At 40.3% G+C, this 21,808-nt stretch overlaps 1 protein-coding gene across 1 annotated transcript in view; it reads right to left on the bottom strand.

The window, feature by feature from the left end:
* Positions 1-12,022: 12,022 nt before the first annotated feature.
* AFG2A (AFG2 AAA ATPase homolog A) overlaps positions 12,023-21,808 on the bottom strand; it is a 206,266-nt gene continuing 196,480 nt past the window's right edge. The window contains exon 16 of the mRNA XM_074867261.1: positions 12,023-15,803. Coding sequence (XP_074723362.1) covers positions 15,627-15,803 — 177 coding nt within the window. The 3' untranslated portion in view covers positions 12,023-15,626. The remainder of the gene's footprint in view (positions 15,804-21,808) is intronic.

Raw genomic sequence — 21,808 nt, 5'->3', positions numbered from 1 at the left:
TATATCTAATATATCCATATATTTTATATATATAAATAAAAATAAAAAATATTAGCCCTCAAGAGCTTTTGGGTTGAAAAGATCTCTCACCAAAAAGGACTGGGAAAACCCCTTGACAATAAAGAACATAAAACACACATGACAATGCACATACTGTCATGTCGTTGATGAAAAAACCTCTCATTTCCATCAGGATGGGTGACAGGCCGTAGATGAGGCAGGAACTGTGCTGCTCTAATGCAACACAAGCCGATAGGAACGCGTGCACTGCCTCTCCTGCTGGCTCCCACCCAGAGGAACATGTACAGACACACACGTAACACGTGTATGTTATGACACCAAAAATTGTGTGGTTTTGTGTGTGTGTGTTGCGGGGGTGGTGCCTCTTTTAGATTCCCTCAGTAATTCTCTATTTTGAAACCACTACCGTGATACTTATTTCTTTCTGCTATTCATTATACACACTATTCTTGAGAAGACAAAGAATTTCAATGTATAAAGGCCACATCTACTACTGAAGCCCTGTTTAGAGTATGTCAAAGCCTAATTAGGATCTTGTATCTATTGCTTCCCAAATTCAGGAAACTGAAGCTCAATAGTTTTGAAAATTACACAGAAAATGGATTTCTCCCCTAAAGTAGCACACTAACCTTCCAAAACACTGCAGTAATGCTACATTTCTTGGGCTACTGCTGTAATACTGAAGTTCACAAGGGAGGTACTGTACTGTTGCTTACAGCTGTTTGCGTAGATTTACAGTGGTATAATCTGGCCTAAAAGAAGCATCTGAATAAATATAAAAATGCCAAGTGTGCTCAGCTGAAAAATACAAAACGCAGTGCCTTTTCCAGCATTCTTACTGTGTGTGTTTCCACTGCTTTTTATGTTAGCTTAGAAGTGTGGACATCTTTGCCTGACCGAATTCAGTGTTTGTAGCAATATCCCATCCTGTTTATCAAATAAAGACAAAAACCCCCAACACCAGTTCCCTAGTGGGTTCCAGTCTTTTATGCATGGAAGGCTAGACAGAGACCTCAGAACCTTCAGAAGAGGTCTTCTTCAGCTTCAGCAGATATTGAGGTCAACTGCTCAGCTGTTATTCATGTCCACACCTCTTAAAGTAAGTGAAACAGCTGTCATCACCAGCCTGGATTTCAGCTCTGTAGAGGGTAATTATCAAAACTTAAACATTCATCTGTTAGAACTTAAACACCACTCTGCTCTTATAGCAAACTAACACTACTTTTCTAATTCTTCTTCAAATGCCCCATCTCCAGAAAATTTAAACAGAAGCCTCTGATATTCTTATGCAGGTAATATACAGTTTGCAGTATATTGCTACCATATTCTGAGTTTTTGTTGAAGGTACTGTACAGGTTGCATATCAGGGCTCTCAGAAGTAGTGCTACTCACATTTCATCACACAAATAGTGTGAAGCATGGGAAGTAAATGGAAAACAACATTTCTGGAGCTGGATTGGTGTCAAGAATTACTTTTCAAAACCATTTGCTGTTCTTTTTTAAACTTGCCACATGAAAAAAAAAAAACAAACAACTTTGAGTCAATTACAAACACTCCTGTAGACTCATTAGCTCCTGTAGACTTAATTTTCCAGGGTGCCAATTGCTTTAAAGTAAAAGTGCTCAGCACTTCTTAGGAAGACACAGAAAGATTCAGTTGCTCAGAGAGCTCTCTCTAAGGCAGGTAGGGAGAAGTCCTACTGCCTAACCTCCCTGGGCTGATCTTGAAAACATCGTCTTTCATTCTTAGCAGTGTTATTGAAACATACCGCCCGAGCACCAAATGCTACCTAGATGTCAGGTCAATTCTACGGTAATTATCAATTTCAATCAGAATAAGTTACTAATATCACCTTAGATATACTGGTCATGGCAGTACTGAATATAAAAGATACTGAAAGGTAGATGCAAAAAGTTGAAGCTTTAAAAAAACCCAAACTTAAAAATAGAACTCTTATGAAAGAGTTTCTTAGTCAAACATAGGAAATATTTGATATTTAAAATAATATTAAAAACTGAGTCTGCCACTGAAACAGCTGAGAGAGCTGAATTTTCAGCTATCTCATAACCACATTAATTGCAAACTAGTAGAAAGTGCAGGTTTTCTCTGACTGAAAGGAACAAATCAGTTTTCATTATGAAGGCTTTCCAGGAGATAGCCTTTTCCTCCCCTGCCCCAAAAGAAAGAGAAATAGAAAGGAAGAACCATGTCAGCAAAACTGAACAGGTTACTCTTTATGTGGAGAGCGAACCCAAAAGGCATGCAGAAGACGGCACATCTGTGAGCAACAACTAAAAGAGAAAGATGACGTAGACATGTCACTGAGGAGACACTGAGAAGGCCACCGACAGCCACGAGCCATGGAAATGTTTGATGTGGAGATGGATGTTAAATGACTCTGAGTTTATGTGCTAAAAACAGCTTACTACTTAGTTCCAGCGAGCTGATAACAATATCTGACCAGGATGACCTACCAGCTCTTACTACATTGGCAATAATCTTTGGTACCAATCAGGTTAAAAACTGCTATTTATAAATGTTGGAGAAATTTTCAAGTATACAAAAAAATTATTTCATTTAATAAACAACAACTTGTTATACTGACCACTGAATATGATACTCCTATCTTATCAAAGGAGCAACACCCAAAAGAGAGTGTGGAAACCCCAAAAAGAACACCTGAAAGCCATTCCTTCACTTTGGAGTAGGACTGGGAAGTCAGACTCGGGAACAAAGACATATCAATAAAAGGCAAATTTAACTTCAAGTGCACCTGTAGGTTCCCTGTCAGCTGATGTTGAGAACTTCTGAAGGTATGCATTTTCTAAACTACATGCGTCTTTCCATGTACTGTTAGGTACTTGGATACCAATATGTATACTGGTTTGTACCCATAAAGATGCAGTGTAAATGTGAGAGATGTAGTAAATGTAAAACACTATTTATTTCAACTTTGCTCCTTGCTGAACAGCTAAACTAGCTAAACTGTTGATATTAGAGGTAGTTTAGACAGAAGATGGTTGGTCCATCGGCTCTATCATAAACTTAGGCTTTGAACTAAAAGAAAAAAACTGAAAAAATATTTTCTCAGTGTATGCCATGAAAGATCACTTGATTTCAAGTGAAATCACAGTGTTATGAGGAAGGGGCAAACGTCAATGAACATTTTCAAAAACATCAATAAAATTGTATTTTAAAGGCAGGTTGAATAGGCTCCAGAGCAAAGCCTTCCCACACCAGAATCCAGTCGGCATTGCTTTTTTTCTTCCTCATCCTTGCCAAGGTTGCATATGCAGTGCTCCAGAAAGAGAGCTTTTTCAAGCTCTGGGAAAAAAAAGATACTGGAGTTCCCAGACCTGTGAACTATACTATCTTTAAATGCATTTTTAATCTCAGTAATAAAAAAAAGTAAGTTGCACAGCCTCACTGAAAAGTAAAATTCATGGATGCCAATTGAACTGTTTAAAGTCTGCTGACACTGCTCAAAATTCAAAGCTGCTCTATTGGGTCTCGGAGCATGACGTAATACAAGGCAAGACCCACGGCTTAGGAAACTATTCACATTCAGTGCTAACCTCACCAGTGCATTGTTTTATCTAGCTCCCAGTGGATTTCCTCACAAAGATCCTTACCAAGAAGTGAACTTCTGAGGAAAACAAAAGCAAGGCCTTCATGAAGTACTTTGCAGTTGTAAGCAGAAGCCAATTCTTACAACATTTAATACACACTCATTGTTTTCAGTGGAAGTTGGATCGTGCCCTATTTTGCAAAACCAAATGCAATATAACTTTTTGCAATACACTTTTTCACAATTTACTTTCCCCGAGGAGAACTTCACATCTTCATCAGAAGAATGGTCTGGTCATAAGCAAATAAAAGCAGAGCAGTCAAATCCTGATCTCCTCATCCAGTTCTCTATTGCACAGCTATCCCACTGACTTCACTGGAAAGGATGCCTCAGTAAAAGCTTACGAGTCTGTATTGCATGTTCATTCGAAGAAACATGCCATGTTCCAAATCACTTCCACATCATCGATATTTTCAGCACCCCTTGCTGCTCTGCTGAGCTGTGTAGAGGAAAACCAATCATTTCTGGCAGGGAAAGGGAAAGAAGCAGCATAACAACACCAGAAGCGAAAGAAGAAGGTGGAAAGGACAGAACAAAAGATGACGAAAGCTCAGCAGGAGGAGTAGATCGATACAGTCGGACTTGTCTTTTGGCAGAAATGTGCCAAGAGCTTCTTCCACATTTCACAAAAGGAGTGCGAATCATTTCTCTATATCTAAACACCATGCTTCAAACCATTTTGCTCCAAGTTATTCTCCGAGGAGAGATAAGTGAATACCATCTACATACAAGACAGGCAGTGACTGAGCTCCTGGAAAAGAAATAGCTCTGTGGTATGGTCCATGTTCTGTGTTATTAGCAGTCATTAAATTAATTGCTCTATCTGTAAGCAACAGAGTAAACAAACTGATCGGTACCATCTGTACGGCAGCCAGGGCCAGACTGTTCCCATGGCATGACAGCACCCAGCTGAGAGAAGCATGACTATTTTTTAACATAACATCCCAAAGCAGTGATTATTTATGAGATTAATACACCTAGAGGCCTTTTAGACTGCTGCTTGATGTCAAAAGTGAAATGTGATTGCACTGGGAAGCCCACTGCCCGGAATAAGGCTCCGGAAATCACCTGTGCAGACGGGATGGTTTTGTGGAAAGAGCTGCGAAGGAGTAAACCTCTCTCCATTCCCGCTTTGAATGCTCCATCACAGAAAGACTTTGGTCAGGCTACATTCTGTTCTAACTTTTTCTTTCACTGTTTCCCCACCCAACTTCATACAAATTCTTGTAAAGGTTATGTACAGACTTGTACAAAACGGAGACTGACACTAGCTCTTGGAGGATTTCCCAGAGCAAGTTTAACAGAGATTATATAACATGTTAAATCTGTGTTGGTTGGTTGTTGTGTTTTGGCTTTTTTTTTTTTTTTAATATGATGTTATTATATTACTAGTTTATTCTTCCTAGCTTAACCCTCCAACCACCCTTTCAAATAGTTAATTATGTTTTGCAGAGATTAAAAACCTGAGGTTATTATATGCATTTTGTTTCCAGCCCTTACATAAGACAGGACAAATGTGTTACAACTGGAGGGTCTTAGCAAGTCATAACAACCATCATTTTCCTTTCAGACACACTACTATCAAAGTCATGAGGGGGCATCTTTCCTTTAATTGATGTAACAGCAGAACTTCAGAGCTAGCACAGAACTTCACTTCTATAATCTATTCTTTAATTTGAGATCTCAAAGTACTTTACAAAAGAGGGAGAAAGAAGGTCTCATGGGGGAGAAATGACTTCCAAAGGTGTCACAAGAGCAGCTGACTAGGACAACAGTTCAACTTTCTTGACTCCCAGTTTGAAAACTTTCCTACAGAACAGCAGTTTCTAGATGTGGGGAGAGTAGCCTGGGTAAAAAAACAAAACAACAACTTTTGTTTAAAACCAGCTGCAGTTTCAGAGAAAGAAAACATGTTCTACATGGCTATTTTATTTCACCCAGTAAAGAATAATTTTAACACCATGTGCGAATGGGAAACATAGTACAATTTTCAGGAGCTTAAGATATCCGTGGGAATATAATCTTAGATATATTTAATGCATATAGATGTATTTTAACTCATGCCACCCCCAAGACCTGAGGAAGGAAATAACCAGAAAGCTGGAAAACAGACAGCTCAAGACCAGTGTGGGGGAGGACAAACACAAGGCTTGCACAAAGCAGAGAGCACTTGGAGGTGCTGTGAAGGAGCAATGATCAAATCCTCACACCTCATGTTGTTCTACTGCTGTGACTGCTCCTCACTGCAGCAGAGTCCCTGCAGCTCTCAGATAACTGCAGCGCACTCTTCAGAAAACAGGTGTTTTTTTCTTTTTTATTGGCCTATGAAGCTTTTCTCCTGTCCCATGAGGACCAATTGGTATATCTATCTATCTGTCCAGAGACCACTGAATGGAACTTCTACAAAAATAACTGGAGTTACTCCAGTGTGTGGCAAGGTGCCTCAAAAGAGAAGTCAGCTTGAACATATTTTGCTCACACTTTCAAGCTCTACAAGCTCCTTATTCACTTCAAAGCAGAGTTCAAAACCCCGACAGCCCTGGTCTGCGCAGCTTTGTCTCAACATCTTCAACTTCTTCTGTGGTCCCCCCTGCCAAGGCAATGCAACAGGATAAATCCAGCTCAAAATTATAGGGCACTCATAATATTGAAGATCTTGACTATTCCCAAAAAATCAGGCTGAGTCCAATCCTAACAGAACTGACTTCAAGATATAAAGCACATCTTTGTGCAAAGCTGTCTCCAAGATGCTCTTCCAAATAAGCACTTTTGAAAACACCCCCAAAGCAGTCAACCATGCTTTATTCTGAAGGAACCTCCAGACAAAACACAATTGTTTTTGTTGAATGTTCTTGACATTCATACACTTTTATTTTAGATACCATGATAATAGGCACCTGCAGTAACACAGAATTTTCTTTTTTAATTTCATCTACAGTAATTTATTTTACAGCATTAGGGCTTTTTTATTTTGTACTTAGTGTAAAACTTGAGGACTTTAAAACAAAAAAATAAAGCCTAAGGTTACTAACAATCCTCTCCTCCAGCTGATGCTCAGCATGAGGCTGATTTTGTCATCACACTGTGCAGCCCTCTTCCTGGGTGAACTCAGAAAACATAACCTCAAATTAATTTGAAATAGTCACGATATCCATAACAGAGTGGATGCTACATTGCTGGCAGGGGAAAAAATGGAAGATTATAACAGCAAATGGTCTACAGCTTGTTTGTGCAGTGTAGCAGAGCTTACCAACAGTGATGGCCACAGAAATGGTCCAGGGCACTGCCTCGGTTTCTCTTGAGGTCACTTGGGCTTTGTGCAGCACAGAGACACCAGTCCAAGGATGCTGTTCTCAGAGCTCTGCCTCTGGAGTCAGAACTGTGCAACACAGCTGCTCTCACCCAGGCTAGGACAGGCCAGCACACAATTTTTTTAAAAGTGCTGTTCTGGGACCCTACTCTTCCTGTCATACCATTCTTTCTGCCTTGCATCACCTCTCCCCCACTGCTCCTCCTTGTGCAGCTTCCTCCACATAACTCACATCAGCTTCTTAGCATGTCCTTTGTCAAAAGCCACGCATCTTCTATCAGGTCCTCTCAGGAGATGACCAAGCAGGCTTACATGAAAACCACTAGCGAGGAACAAAATGGTCTGTTGAAGGTGCAAGATCCTTTTGATGGCTACAAACGCTTCTAGAAAAATAAAACCTCTCTGAGCTTGTTATTGTTGCTGTGGGTTTTCCTTCTTCTCCATCTCATTGTTTTTCTTGTAAAGTTTAGAAATAAACAATGAGCAGACTTAAAAGGAGGAAACTTTCCACACATGCTTTCTACTCATTTCCCTTCCTCCCCACTTCTTAGATTTTTACTCTCCCAACTTTCCCTCTTCTTATTGAGAAAAGGGGCAAAATTCCCCTCCTCTCTCGATACCACTACTTGATACTAAATTTCTGAAAAATTCAGAAGAGAATCTGTCTTAACTTTTTCTTCTAAAGTTTTTGCAACTGTGCTGAACCCTGCCAATGATATGATAGTGAATTATTTCCAGGAGGAAAAGTCTGTAAAAACCCTCTGCACCCATGGGGCTTGCTGCACTTCAAGAGGGTTTGCTCCAAAGACTTCAGAGAGGTCTCACTTCCATACGCAGCAAGCACCCTGTGCTGACCTTAGTGCTGCCCTGCTGTGATCGTTATCTTTTCCAGTCCTAACAAAGCCCATTTTGGAAGAGAGGGGGAAGATGTGAGAATTTCTTTTTCCTGAAAGAAAGCAACTGCATGGGTGTTCTTCCTGCTGCATGGGAAACACTTAGCGAGACCAATGCAGAAGCCAGGGCTGGCCTAGGAGAATTTAGTCTTTGATGTTAAAAAAAACCCAAACCCCAAACCTGAAGAAAGTATGAATTGTAATGTCTGCCGCTTTACATACACCTTAAGTGTCTGAAAGAGTCAAGCTCCAGAAACACATCTGCTAATCCAGTGCTGATGGGGTTAATGAGATCAAAGCCAGATTCCACTTTGTGCTTAGCAGTGAGACACTTCCTACCATAGGGCCAGGGTGACTGCAGCCCTCCTTCAGCTCACCAGCACACTGAAATCAGCATCAAAATAACACAAATCAGCCCTTACTCTGATTATAATCAGTATCCCACTTTCTGTCTCCTTCCAACTCCATCAACCCCCACCTTTCCACACTAAAATCAAGTGTTTAATGTCAGGGTAATCTTCCTAATTCACATGCTTTTCAAACATTTCTCTATTTCTCTCCTCTCCTGCTGTCCCCTCCCCATCGTTAATCAGTAAGGGCTTCACATGCCAATGCAGGCACTTACCTTCTCACCCAGCAGACAAAGCGATCCCCAAATTCAGATCCCCCACAGTCAAGCAGGTAATGAACAGCTCTCCTACCATCTTCTTTTAAGTCTCTCTGGCGAGTGCAGGAAGGGGCCTAACAAAGCTGTATGCAGCCAATTGTGTTATCAAGGCACTTGGCACTACCAGCTGATCCTTGATTACTATTCATCCCTCCGGAAAATAAAACACCCTTTTGTAGTAAAAGTGTAACCGGTTACTACGATGCATTACGTATTAACAAAAGCAGTTTTTTACCAAAATTACAGATGATGAAAGTCTGCAAGTGGAATCAGACCAAGGTAACCAGTTGTTTCTACATGTTTTAGATAGAAAGCAGACAGTTTAACCAAGATTTTCACAGTGCTAAGAAAGTGGTGGGTGAGTTATGTCACATGTTTGTACAGAAAATGGTACTGAGTTATGTAAAATAAATTTTAAGGACAACATTTTCTGTTGTAGCGACCTTTCTGGTGTAGCATTCTACATATGCAACTGCCAGCACTGTAGTAACCTCAGTTTTCACAGGGTCTCTTTAACATTTTTGTGCTTTCCTTGAAATCCACACAGAAATTTTCAATATGCTTTCATATTTTCTTTTTTTTTTTTCTTTTAACCTAAGAGTACTGCTTATTAAAGAGCACAGTTATCTGAAAGGCAGATTTTACACTAGGTAGAAAGGTGCTTTGATGGAATAATCTCTACTTAGGTGGTGAGGAAGCATTCCAGAATATTAAAGGATTTGTTTGTTTGTTTGCTAATCTACTTAAGCACCCATAGGCCTTAACACCCACCACTTGTGTGCTTTAGGGATCTTTCATGTCCATGGCCACTCTCAATGCAATAGCTCTGCATTAAAGCTGCAGATTTAGACTCGGGGCAGTCCAGCAAGCTGACTAGCAGGACACTCAGCTGCAAAGAGCTATACAGCTTTGGTCCACCCACCCACCAAATCCCGCTCTACATTGCTCATAAGCAGTGCCTGCCCATACGTAGCTGCAGTAGCAGGCGTGAGTCGCTCCACTACTTGCATCTTGCACTTCTGCATCAAGCCCAACCAACTCTTTGTTAAGACAGCAATCCAAGCACCATGAAAACACCTCACATGTAATGCAAGTGAGGCTGTATGGACACATTTCACATCCTCAGTTTGGGGAAAACTTGCTGACAGAGATTGGGGGTAGCTTTAAACAGCATTAAGCAGAGCAGGCGTGATGTAAGCAGCTACCCCTGTGTGAAATTTGAAGCTCTTGCCAGCTGTGGGGAGGAAAGACATGACCTCATTATTCCACAGCCCAGATAATCCGTTCCTGGATAATGTGAGAGCTGACAAGTGTTTCACCTTGAAGGTTATCAAAGCCCTTTCCACACTCTGCTGATGCAGAGCCATTCACTTTACCAAACAGGGATGTGAAAACTCTGTGTTCGTAAAGGAGATAAAAAAAAATCAGGGGGTGTGTGTGGTTAAGAGCACACTGCCATGTCACACAGATACAGGTATTGAGAGGAAGAGACCAACGGCATTTCCCAAGCTATTTATGCAAACAGGATATATTTGCACAAGTTGATAAAATATTTTTCCCAATATTTTGAGAGTTACTGCTCTCAATTCCTTCCATCTACCTCTAGCATTTTCTCTAGATAAGTGCCTAGGGGCCTCTCTTGACATCAGCTACCCCTTTAGCACCTCCAGAAAGGTAGTTGAGCTCTTGGCTGGGACAAATCCCTGTCTGGACCATTTTCTAGTGTCTCTGCAATAACTGCCAAGGGAACCAAGAGCAATTCTGCTCCCCTAATCTTTTTGTTAGATGAATCCAAGCTTTATTGCCATGGGTTTTACACAGGCACATGCAGTCAACACGCTAGCCTCAAATTTTGTTGGAAGGACCCATAATCTGTTTGAGCAATGGCTCCACACTAGTTCAAGGGGAAAGAATGTCATCTGGTTGCCATTGCCTTCTCTTGCAACACCTGCACTCTTGCTGGAGGCCTGCCATGCAAACACAGAGTGGGGCTCTCTCCCCCTCACTGGTCTGGTCCTTGGTGGACTAGTTAACAGAGAAAACACACATCTCCTTCTCCTATCAGGACTCTGGATGGATTTAAGTCTGCAGGGAAGAATGACACCATTTAAAGTATTTAATACAAACATATAAAGCCCTGGAGAAAACGCATGACTGAGTTTCCTACAGAAAAGATTAATAAATGAACAGGTAGCAGTTGCAGAAAGAGCAGACACAAACCCCAAGATTAGGAGTAGGTTTCAGCTTAAATATTTGTCTTTTAGACGTTAACTTGCCATTCAAAACATGTCCAACTACAATTGTGATTCTGCATGCCTCTTGCATCTACTCTCTAGAAAAAGCTCTTCATTAAATTGCACACATTAGATCACCTACAATATTTTCTTTCATGTCAAAGAAAAAAAAAAAGGCATCAGCAAAAGCAAAAGATTGAGGTTCATAGTAGATAAAAATTAATGCAATTCATTACAACCACAACAACATTAAATACAAATACAAAAGGGTCACAATGTAAAACCACTTTTCCAAATGCAACTCTGTTATGGGTGAGCTCCACATTGACCAGGACTTCAAGATGGAGTTTGGAGCAGCTACAAAAAACTCTACATAGGACATCTGGCTCCTGTGTCCAGTGGCCAATACGTCACTTTGGAGTAGCTGAAATGCACAGATTCTCATCCCTCTGTCACCCTATCTCTCCTCATGTGCTGGTTTTGTCAGTGGTGGCCAAGGAGTGGACCTCCCCATCACATATGTTATGAGCAGCTCAAGGCGCGGGTCAGTTTGTACTTGGCTCCCACTGCAAGCCCCTTCCCACAGCCCTGACTGCATCAGCATGGGAGTCATCCCATGGCACAGAAGCATGAAGGAAGCACGTTCAGTTTTGTCCCAGCTTTGTGGTCACGGGAAGCCAGGCAAGTTCTTTATGCCTGCTTTTTACTACTTCTTTCAGGGGCTTTGCCAAGGTTTTGACAGTGGGTGCCTGCCTTCCAGGCACATGTGTGACTTCATCTTCCAACTACAATTCCTTCTAAGTTCTCTCCTAGCTAGCACTAGATATTGAGCTACCACAACCACTGGCATTTGCTTTTCTAGTGTTGGTAATACTGTTTCACCCACCTAACCAATTGTTTTCTCTGGGAGAGCCAGAAACAACCAAAAGCCTTAAGGGTCAGTCTCCTCCACAGTCCTGACACTTGCCTGTCCATGAACTTGTGTCCCTCAGTTAGCTTCAGCTTACTAGGTAGTACATGGCAAAACACCAGGCCTTACAGTTTGGCTTTCTCTTCACCCCTCTCTGGACCTCATCAGCACAGAGTTTGACGCCTGCTTCACAGGGAAACATCATCCACAGGCAGCCTTCCCACAGCACTAATCGAGGGATGCTCAGTTATAGGAGCATTATGTTTGGCATGTGCCCAGTTTCTGAAGGAGAACCACCACACTTTGACATTTAAAATGAGTAAAGAAACTAAAAGGAAAGAGCCAGCACACACAAACCAGAAAAATCAACTTTAAGGACACAATACTTGAAAGGGCTGACAAGTCCAAGTTCAATGATTTTGAATAACCACCTTTGAAAGCTATCTTTATTCTGTCTCTGATGTTCGCCCTCGCACCTGAACTCAGTAAACCTTATGTTCTGTTCTCATTTAGAGACTGTAGGAAAATCATCCACAGTAAACTTCATTCTTTTTCCAGGATAAAGAATTGTATATTGTACTTGCAGTAAAATCTGTTTTATGCATTAGGGAGAACACAGGACTGAACGTTTTTTCAAGTTAAGTGAAGACATTTTTGCATTTTGATCATAAATATTCTCCTGGTCATTTTTGGCAAACCTGTCAAAAGACATTTTATGCCATTTTGCAAGACGTTGTTATTGGAGGAAAAAGTTAGACTTCGTATTTAAACAAAATGTGCCTGAAACATTGAAAAGCTGATTTAATGTTAACAATTCTGCAACTCAAACAGAATTTGGGCCAAAAACTGGCTCCAAAAGATAATGGCAGGCAGGAAAAAGACTGTATTTCTAAAGAACATAAAGAAATAAGTCTAGGAACCACTTCAGTAGTTAAAGAGAGGATGGGAGAGAGATGTTCTTCTCAGATACCTTCTCTTCTGTTCACAGAGCCTCTATCATTTTATTAAAATTGAATCTCACAGAAACATCCAAAAAACAATAAACATGATTAACCCAGCAGAAGAAAGAACGCCTCTATCTTTGATTTACTCTGAAGCACAGAGGTGTTCAGGCTTATATGGCCTCACACTGCAAGCAATTTGATTCGGTGCCAAGGCACAATGTGTTCAGTAAAACATGCTGTGAAAAGTTCAGCTCCGAATTAAAAACCACTCACTTAAATGACAGGCTAACAGAAGATACTTTTGAAGTGCTCTGTCCTACAGTGCCCTCATCAGTAAGTTCCAATGAGAGGCTGAGGGTGCAAAAGCACTCACCAGACTGGATTATGAAAGGACTACGTTGCTGATGTGCTTTGACCAAAACTGAATTTTTGGTTATTTTCCAGAATTCTCATAAGATGATCTCAATTTGCTAGTCCATGATAACAGCGATCTGTTATTAGGAACAAGAAGGGGAATCACCATACCTTTCTTTAAGTCTCAATTTATCTGTGGCTTGGGATGGAGTAAGATTTTGAGGGGCATCAGACTAGACAAGTTTTCCAAAGAGAGTATTTGGGAGCAACAAGTTTGCCATAACTTAACTTGCCATAACATTTTTTTTTTTTTAAGAGTATCTTTTTTAAAAATCAAGTTTCACAAACCCAATGATAAAAAGGGGAGCTTCCTACGTTTAAAATCCCTTCAGGCATGCAGGTATATATCAAGAGATTTGTTACCATTTGGATAAATGTGGTACCATGTGGATGAAAGGATAAATGTTTGCAGCAATGGGTTTTTTACCCAAGACACAAACAGCAGTCATGGGCAGCATTCTCTCCTAAAGTTCTAAAATTCAATGTGCAGAATTCCCTCTGATGGCAACAGGAGTTCATGTATGGAAAGAGCAGCCAGCTCCTAAATGCCTCTTTCCCAGTTTCTCAGTTCAGATTCACGCCTTGGTGCACGTTCCCAAGGGATCTGAGCACTTCCCAAGGAATGGCCATCTAGTTCTGCTACTCATCTGAAGCATCATGCAGCGTTATTTTTAGGGTACAAAATTACAAGCAGAATTCATTGTTGGCATTAAAAACCACGGTCTTTCTTTCGTCCCTTCAGGGACACGCACTGGAGGAAGTGCCACGGGATAACAGTATGGCATTTAATTTTTGGAAACATCAAAAATGTAATGGTTATGATGAATGGCTTGCACCCTGAGCTTTAAGTTGGAATATACAGAATTTAGAAAGGAAGGATAGTTTCAAATGCAGTCTTGATTCCAAAGGCAACTGTTCCAGTTTATAATTTTCTTAATTCCCTCTGTCTGTTGTACCATTAAAAAGTCAAACAATGAAAAAAAGAAAAAAAAACCTGCACCTACATCAGATGAACCAAGTAAATGATCTGCTTTCCCTCATTCTCTAATCCTTTTTAGTGATAGTAAAATTAAATGCTAATTATAGCAACAAGAGTTTAGAGTAAAAGTAACAGAAAAGTTGTAATTTAAAAATAGTAGATTTCTGTTTAAAAGCTACAAATTGTGTACAGAGTGGAATTGAGTAAAGAGAGAAAAACCATAATCAAGGCCAAGAGATTACTTTTAAAATTTCATCGATAATATAAGTATATATAGTAGAAATCTCTCTTAAACAGATATATACAAATTTCTCATAAAATGATATAAATTTCTAAATAATTATTACTCTCATGAATACTTATATAATAAATGCAAGAAAGAAAAGTCTTCAGAACCATCAATAAACAAATCCAAAAATAACCTTACATAAAGCCTGAAATTACATTTCTTGTTTACTCCAATAAGTGACAGCAGGATTTGGCTAAAATTTTGACCTGTAAATTCTTCTACTTACCCGCAAAACACCAGGAAAACAGAGAATCACCCACTGAAATTCAGGGGTTTGTCACCTTTTTTTTTTTTTTTAAATTTTGTTAAAGTTTGTATTGGTTTTGCTTTACCTTTCCCTCTATTTTTCATGTCTGGAATAGAAAAGCTCGGTCTTTCTATTGTGGAGAAAAAAGCTGAAAGTGAGTTTGCTTAACTGTGTTTCATACTGAGTGCAAGAGCAGAGAGTCCATAAGGACCTGTCATCATTTCAACAGATGATGTAACAAAGAAATAAGCTGAAAAGATTTTATCTGTCCCTGAACTATTTTGTGGTCATTTATAACAGTTTTTGCAAGCAGGTTTTCTTACACATTAATTAAGATCCATTAGGATTTTAAGTGGCCAGCTTTAAATTACCAATCAACGTTCCTATTTATTTTGATGGAAACAAACAAGCAACAACAAAAATCTTTTACTGACACCTGGCAGTGGTTTCAGGTTAGCCAAAGGATGTACAATTTTTAAGGTGCCTAATTCCCAGTATGTGTAAAAAGGAGTTGTTTAAGACCAAAGATAAATGTTTCACTGTAATCAATCAGGATACCTTAGCTTTATCTCAGAAAGCTCTATGTTCGGCAAGCCTGTTTGGCAGCTTTTCTGGAGATCATAAATCAAAAGATTCAGAATAATTTTCAGCATTTTTTTGTAGTGAGGCCACTCCCCAGGTTTGCGCCTCACTGGGATGAGTCCCTGGGATTAAACTGTGGTTGAGGCAGGAACAAATGAAGACCATGAAGACACTTGTTGCTACTCTCTTTAAGGCCCAGAATCGACCAGAAATCCAGAATTTTATAATTATTTTTTTGATACATGGATATACACTCAGATAAATTGACTTAAACCAGCAATTTTACTACCTCTAAAATGCAGATTATACCACTGAAATTGTAAAATATGAAGTTTTGGATGATATCTGCTACACTCAAAACTTCCACATGGGCATTTATTACAATGATTCTGCACTTCAGTTAACTTGGACACTCCACTCACAATACAAAATTCTTTGGCTTTTGACAGCTTTACAAAGGAAATTTGCTATTCACACCATGAATGGGGCTATGTATTAATTTGCCTTTCAAAGCGCGTGCAGTCCACTTTGCTGCTGATAATCTGCATAAAACTGGATTAACGAATCGGGAATCCTTGGGGTCACGACAGTCAGTGCATACCGGAAGTGCCGTCCCATGACAGATTTGGCATGTATGTCTTCCTGAAGAGCTAGAAGGGCTGCTTCTCTACAGACTGCTGTTATCTACAAAGAAAGAATAAAAAAAACCCCCACACATAGCATTATTATTATAAAATATATTACTTGAAAGGAAGAAAATGAACACAAGGATATCAACATACTCCAAATGCCAGATACTCACAAGGACAGAGTTTCTCCAACTTTTTTTTTTTAATAAATGAGCTTGTGGGTGATTAGGACATTCAAGAAACAGGATATAGCTCGAAATTCAAACCACAGTAACATTACATTTCATATTACATTATATTGCAAATTAACTTGATAATCATATTACCTTGTGTTAAACTCCTGATAAATTAAAAAACCCCAACAATCAGCGATACATTTTTCTGTCCCCAAAGCGCAAGAGCAGATATTCCCAGGCTCTGTGGGCACTTTTCTTTCTCAGCTTTATGCTGGGAAAGAAGTAAAAACAATTAATTCAGAAAGGAAGGCTAGAAGGAGAGGGGTGTGTGGAAGGGGAGGAGGGTTAAGGTCTCATACCCTGCAATGTGTTTTTAAGCTCTCTGGACTTCAGACAGCGGAAACAGACTGATGCCAGTGTCACTCTAAAGACACATTACTGTGGTGAAAAGAGCTTGTGGAATGAAAAGAGATATTGTGATTTCCAGTGCAACAGGGAAAACAGTGATTGATATTGACTGCTCCCTTATATCTGTAAATGAAAGAGCCAGCTGAAACACATTTGTCCAGCTATTCAGCATATTTTCTCTGTTTGTTCACTTACTGAAAAGAGTTCCCCCGCTTATGCTGTGCTAATGGTTGCCAAAGCCGTTTAGTAGCTTTTTAGAGGATTTAGCAGCATGTTTAGGAAGCTTTCACAGGAAAACATGCATGGATTTAGATGGCTTTGTCAAGTTACAACAATATTACTATTAGTTCTGTGCTGCTCTAATGAGCAGTGAAGCTAAACACTGCTGTTATGCATTTTAATGCTTTTCAGGACTTCAGAGACAGTTAAACCTGGAAGCATAGCTGAGATTTAGTGCACCAACTTCTTGGGTAAGTAATACATCAGAGGGATCTTGGTCCTTCTGTTCAGGTTTTTCTCTAAGTAGACAGTATGACTATTTCCCTATCTCTAACACAAATATAAAGCTACTTAAAGAAAAAAACCCAAACCAGATCAAACTCTGTCCCCCATCCCTGCTCAACACCAAACGCAGAAATCTTTCAAGAGAGAGCAGACTGTTGATGGAAAAACAGATCCCAAGAATCCTGGACTCCAAACCTGTGTTTAAACCTTTGAAGGAGGGGTCCGTTTCCCCTTGATAACTACTGCACTAATGGCAAATTTTCCACCAAATGAAGAGGAAGAGACCTTCTAAGCATTTTCACAGGCATTATTAAAAAAAACCAAAACGCAGTACAGCAGGTTTTGACCATCCTGTTCTGTTCACAGAGACCATTACCGATCTACAGCATCAAAATTATAAAGCAGGATATCACTACAGCACAAGATGATCACCTGTAAGGAGTTGATATGTTTTACTGAAGGAGAAGTGGAAGGAAAGACTATCAAGTTGGCAGATCCAAAAAAGAAGGAACACCACTGCCAGTCTTATTTCTTCCTGTTTCATTTGTACACTGATACACTTAGGAAGAATTTGCTCACAAGCTGGTACTTTTGATGATGTTTTTACCTATTCTCTACGCTCTGTCAGGAGTATTGGCAACAGTGATGATAATTAACCTCCAAAGGATTTATTTTGTTTTAATTTTGTTCTAAAGGCTAAACTGTAAGTTCTGTGATAACTGAAAATTACTAGACATGAGGAAGCACCAGAAAACTGATTTTTTTTTTTTTTTTTCTTCCCAGGAGTATTTCAGCTGCTTTTAAGGGTAAAGAATTTTAAGGCATGAATTACCATTCTCTCTTTTCCTGGCTGCGCTCAGAATTTTTGTGGACTAAATCTTTTATATGTTACTGAGTAATAAACAGCAGGCATTATGGCACAGTGTTTAAAATTTGGGCCCTCGCGTCTGGACACAGAAGTCACATGGCGTTGTTTCCATTCCTTGGCTAACCCAGAGTATCAGGTTTCTGAGGTAAGAGATTGGACGAGGCAAGTTTGATTATTTTTCTTCCTTCAAGTATGCAAACTTTAAAAAAAGTCCTCACAAGCATTTCCACTAGCTAGTAAAGCTAAATCACTCACAGAAAGCAAACACAAGTAGTAATACAGGCAACAGTGAAATGAGAGTGAATTCATCTGGTGAAATCAGCTGCGTTATTGGCCTACGGTCTACTGCTTTTTCATAGGTATTTATTGTCACAGTCATGTTAAGCAATTTTTCTTAATAGACCAAGCAATTGAAGGGTTTTTAAATGTCATTTCTGTCTAGATTAAAAACCAACACAGATTGGGTCAAGTGAAGCAAAGAGGGAAGGTAGCAGCAGGTGCTAACTGACAACAAAGGAAGAAAACCATCAGCTTTGCAGCAAGGTACGGATCCTTCCCAGGCTTAGGAGCACTCCAAAGCTGCATCTAGATCATCAGTTTTAAAACCTTGCGCCAGACCTATCCTCAATTAATTTGTCCAATTACTTTCTTAAATCACTTCTCCTTTTGGCCTCCACAACTTCACCCTGTAATGAGTGCCATGGTCTAATCATGCATTGCATAAAAAAGCACTTCTGTTTGTCTTAAACCTGGTAATTTCCGCAAGCGTCTCCTAGTTCCTGTGTTATGAGAACGGTGATTCATCTGTTGTTCCCCATTCACCTTCCCTGTATCATCAATGATTTTACAGAGTTTTATCTCACCCCCTCTCAGTCAAGTCTTCTCAAGCTGAAGAGTCCCCAGTGATTCAGTCCCTGCTCCTGCAGCACTTGTCCACCCGTCTGCCGTGTCATCTTTGTTAGTCCTGCTCTACCCTCTTGCTGTTGAGCTGCTGAGGCCAGCCAGGGCACGGAGGGAGCCGTACCACAGCACAGCAGTGTTTCTGGGTTTGCTTGCAGTTCCTTTCCTATTATTGTATTTGCCATCATATTAGCAGTGAGATGATTTTTCTCAGAAAATTATTCATGCTGCCTCCAGTATCTTTTCCTGAGTGACAATATCTAATTTAGGTTGTATACCTGTGAATTTGAAGCCTGGGTGATTTTCTTTTCCCTCCACTGCATTCATCAGCATGACTAGCCTCTGCCCACCTCTATAAATGAATGCTGTGAACCAACATTATGTATCTGCCAGTTTTAAGAGAATTCTTAATTATTTTAAAATACAAATCCACAGGATCACCATTTTTACCTTTACAGTATAAAAAAGGACCAAAAAAAAGTGCAGTCTTTTGGATCTCTGTGTGTGTGAGGAATAGGAATAACGTCCTAGTCCTGTTCCAAAGGCAAAACTGCAGCTTGATGTACTGAAGGACAAAATAGATACTCTTGACTGTATCTGAATATGGAGTGGCTTTCAGCATTGACTGTTAAAGCAGTAATGAAGACATTAAGTGACTGTCAGAGACAACAGTGATTAAAAAGCAACAGACCAGGCACCAGGTAATTAAACAACTACTGAGGTGTGGGGTGTTACTACAGAGATGAATAGCCGGTCAGGTGTGGCTGAATACTATTGAATCTACAAGTCCTAGAATATACCCTAGTTTGGTTATGAATATCATTATAAACGAAAGTTTAACAAACACGATTCTCATTTTCAGTGGAATGAGAGCAAATTACTGACCTGTGCAATAGTCTGCTGTCTGCAGTCCTCTCTTAGCATGGAAATAATTTTGAATTCATGTATTAAAACCAAATTATCATTTTTTTAAAGGACTGATTTATCACCTGAATGAGTGCTTTAAGACCAGAAAATAAACAACGAATTTAGAATCCTACTTCAAAGTCAAAAAGACAACTGTATCAAGTTATCCTGGAAGGAAAGGAGAACTAAAATTTGCTATCTGAACCACACACACAGACAGATCGGTAATAAGCAAAGCCACACACAAGCTCACAGCTATGTTGCAAACAATGATGAGTCCCCAAAAGAAATGAGTTTACACCTAGTTATTCCCTCCCTCCCCATTTCAGTCCCAGCAACAATAAAATGCCCAGCACCAGTTACTGTTCCCTGAATAAACAGCATTCAGCATAACCCATCTTTCTCCCAAAACCAATGGTTACACTGGCTGATTCAGCTTGGCCGATTCTCCCCCATTCTGGCATTAAGCACCAACTCTTTCCAGTGGACTGAAAGTCCTTTTCAGCTTCTTTGTATTTAAAGTGCTCTAAATAGCTTTAAAGAATCTTAAAAAAAAAAAAAAAGAGAGAGAGGAAAAAAGAAATGAGCTTCTGTGTTAAAGCCTTAGGTATTTTCAAGAAAGTGGTTTTGTTAGTGCAGAGTCTGTTGGGAACACCTGTGAATGTCGGGTTTAATTGGGCTGCAGCTGGTGTCGATTGTGTGCACAGTAACTGGCAGCCACTGGCTGGCTGTACATTGTGTTTCATTTTCCTTTTTCCTTCCTTTTTAACTTGCTCCTCCACCCCGCCAGTTAAAGTTGTAAGGGATTGTGTGTAAGAGGGATTAGGAGCCTGGAAACAGAATAGTACCCTGCGGTTTGTGAATAGGGCAAATTGTGGTGCTTCCTGGATGAAAACTACCTGCGAGACTGTGCGCCCATGCGGTGCACGCCTGCTAGGCAGCGTCAAAGGAAGACTGTGTATAGGTTTGGGGAGTTTGCTTTCCCGCTCTGTTAAGGAGAGATAAAAGGTTCATACACGGCATTTTAAAAAGACGTGAATAACTCCTGGGTCAGGACATCTGTTTCTCACTCAGGCAAATTCTTACCCGTGTCAGACACCTCCTCGTACCCCTGCATCAGAGCTGCTCTAACAGAGAAAAATAGCCTTATCCCCACAAAACTGTGGAACTGGGAAAGCTCTCAGGAGTCAGGGCTATCACCCGATTGAGGAAAGAGGCGGGCCTGGATGCCTCTCCAAAGTGAGAAGAGAAAACACATCAGGAGAAGATGCACTGTAGGCAGAGAGGTTAAAAGGGAGTAGCGGGGAAAGGTTGCTAACTGTATTCGAAAATCGACATAAATATCTCAATTCAATGCAACTCCAGCAGTGCACAACTTTCCACAAGGGATTTGTACAAGGCTCAGTGCAGTGCTGGGCAGAGATGGTAAATACCTCTAGGTTTCTGCCAGCCCCAGCAGGTCATGCTTGCTCAAAGTGTGGGACACCGCGGCCCCTCTTTCCCCCTTCTCCTTTGTGCAGGCACCACCCGCTGCCGGCTGCAGGCTCCCACCCGTCTCTTGTGACGTCTCCGGCACTAAGCTGGCCCTTTCATTAACTGATTCAATGCACCAGACCATCAGAAAACTAATCCAGGAGAAAAAAAAAAAAAAAGTGCCTTAGCTTGCCGCTGGGGTATTGAGATGGGCTCCCAGGGGGATTCGACAAGCACCAGTCGGCATGGGAAGGGTGGAGAGCACAGCAAAGGGGACACCTCTTCCTCCAGGAGCCCAGAGCTGCCAGATCGCCTCATGAAATTTTTTGCTCACTCACCCTGTTTTAGCATTCCCGCGCTGCTGCTGATGCCCATGGTGGGCTGTCTGAACCAGCTCAGGTACTGCAGCACGATCCTGGCTGGGCTAGGGAGATGTGCCCTAGATAACGCTTTTGTACAACATACTATTTTTAAAGATAAAAATACTATTTTAAGATGTCACAAATGCCATTTTTTCTTTAAAATGGGCTAAACCGAGAGGCCCTTAACTGGTGAGAGGTGGAGTTTTTGAAGTATTTCAAAAAGTTTAAATTTAGTACTTCTCTCGTATTTCAACTTTTGTTTCATCTATAAAACAGATACAACTGGAAAATACAAGATAACATGCCTTTTTTCTTTTCTCTGAGAAGCGATATTCTTACAGACCATTACAAATCTTACTCTGTTTAGGAGAAGAAGTTTCCAATACTATGAAGTAATTGACCGTTCTGAAATAAATTTTGATCTAATCTTTGAAAGACGAAGACTCACCCATGTATGTGTATC

The sequence above is a fragment of the Strix uralensis genome, chromosome 4 (genome assembly GCF_047716275.1).
Source record: "Strix uralensis isolate ZFMK-TIS-50842 chromosome 4, bStrUra1, whole genome shotgun sequence".
Taxonomy (NCBI): Eukaryota; Metazoa; Chordata; class Aves; order Strigiformes; family Strigidae; genus Strix; species Strix uralensis.
The sequence above is the reverse complement of the archived record's forward strand: the minus strand, read 5'-3'. Positions and strand labels throughout refer to the sequence as shown.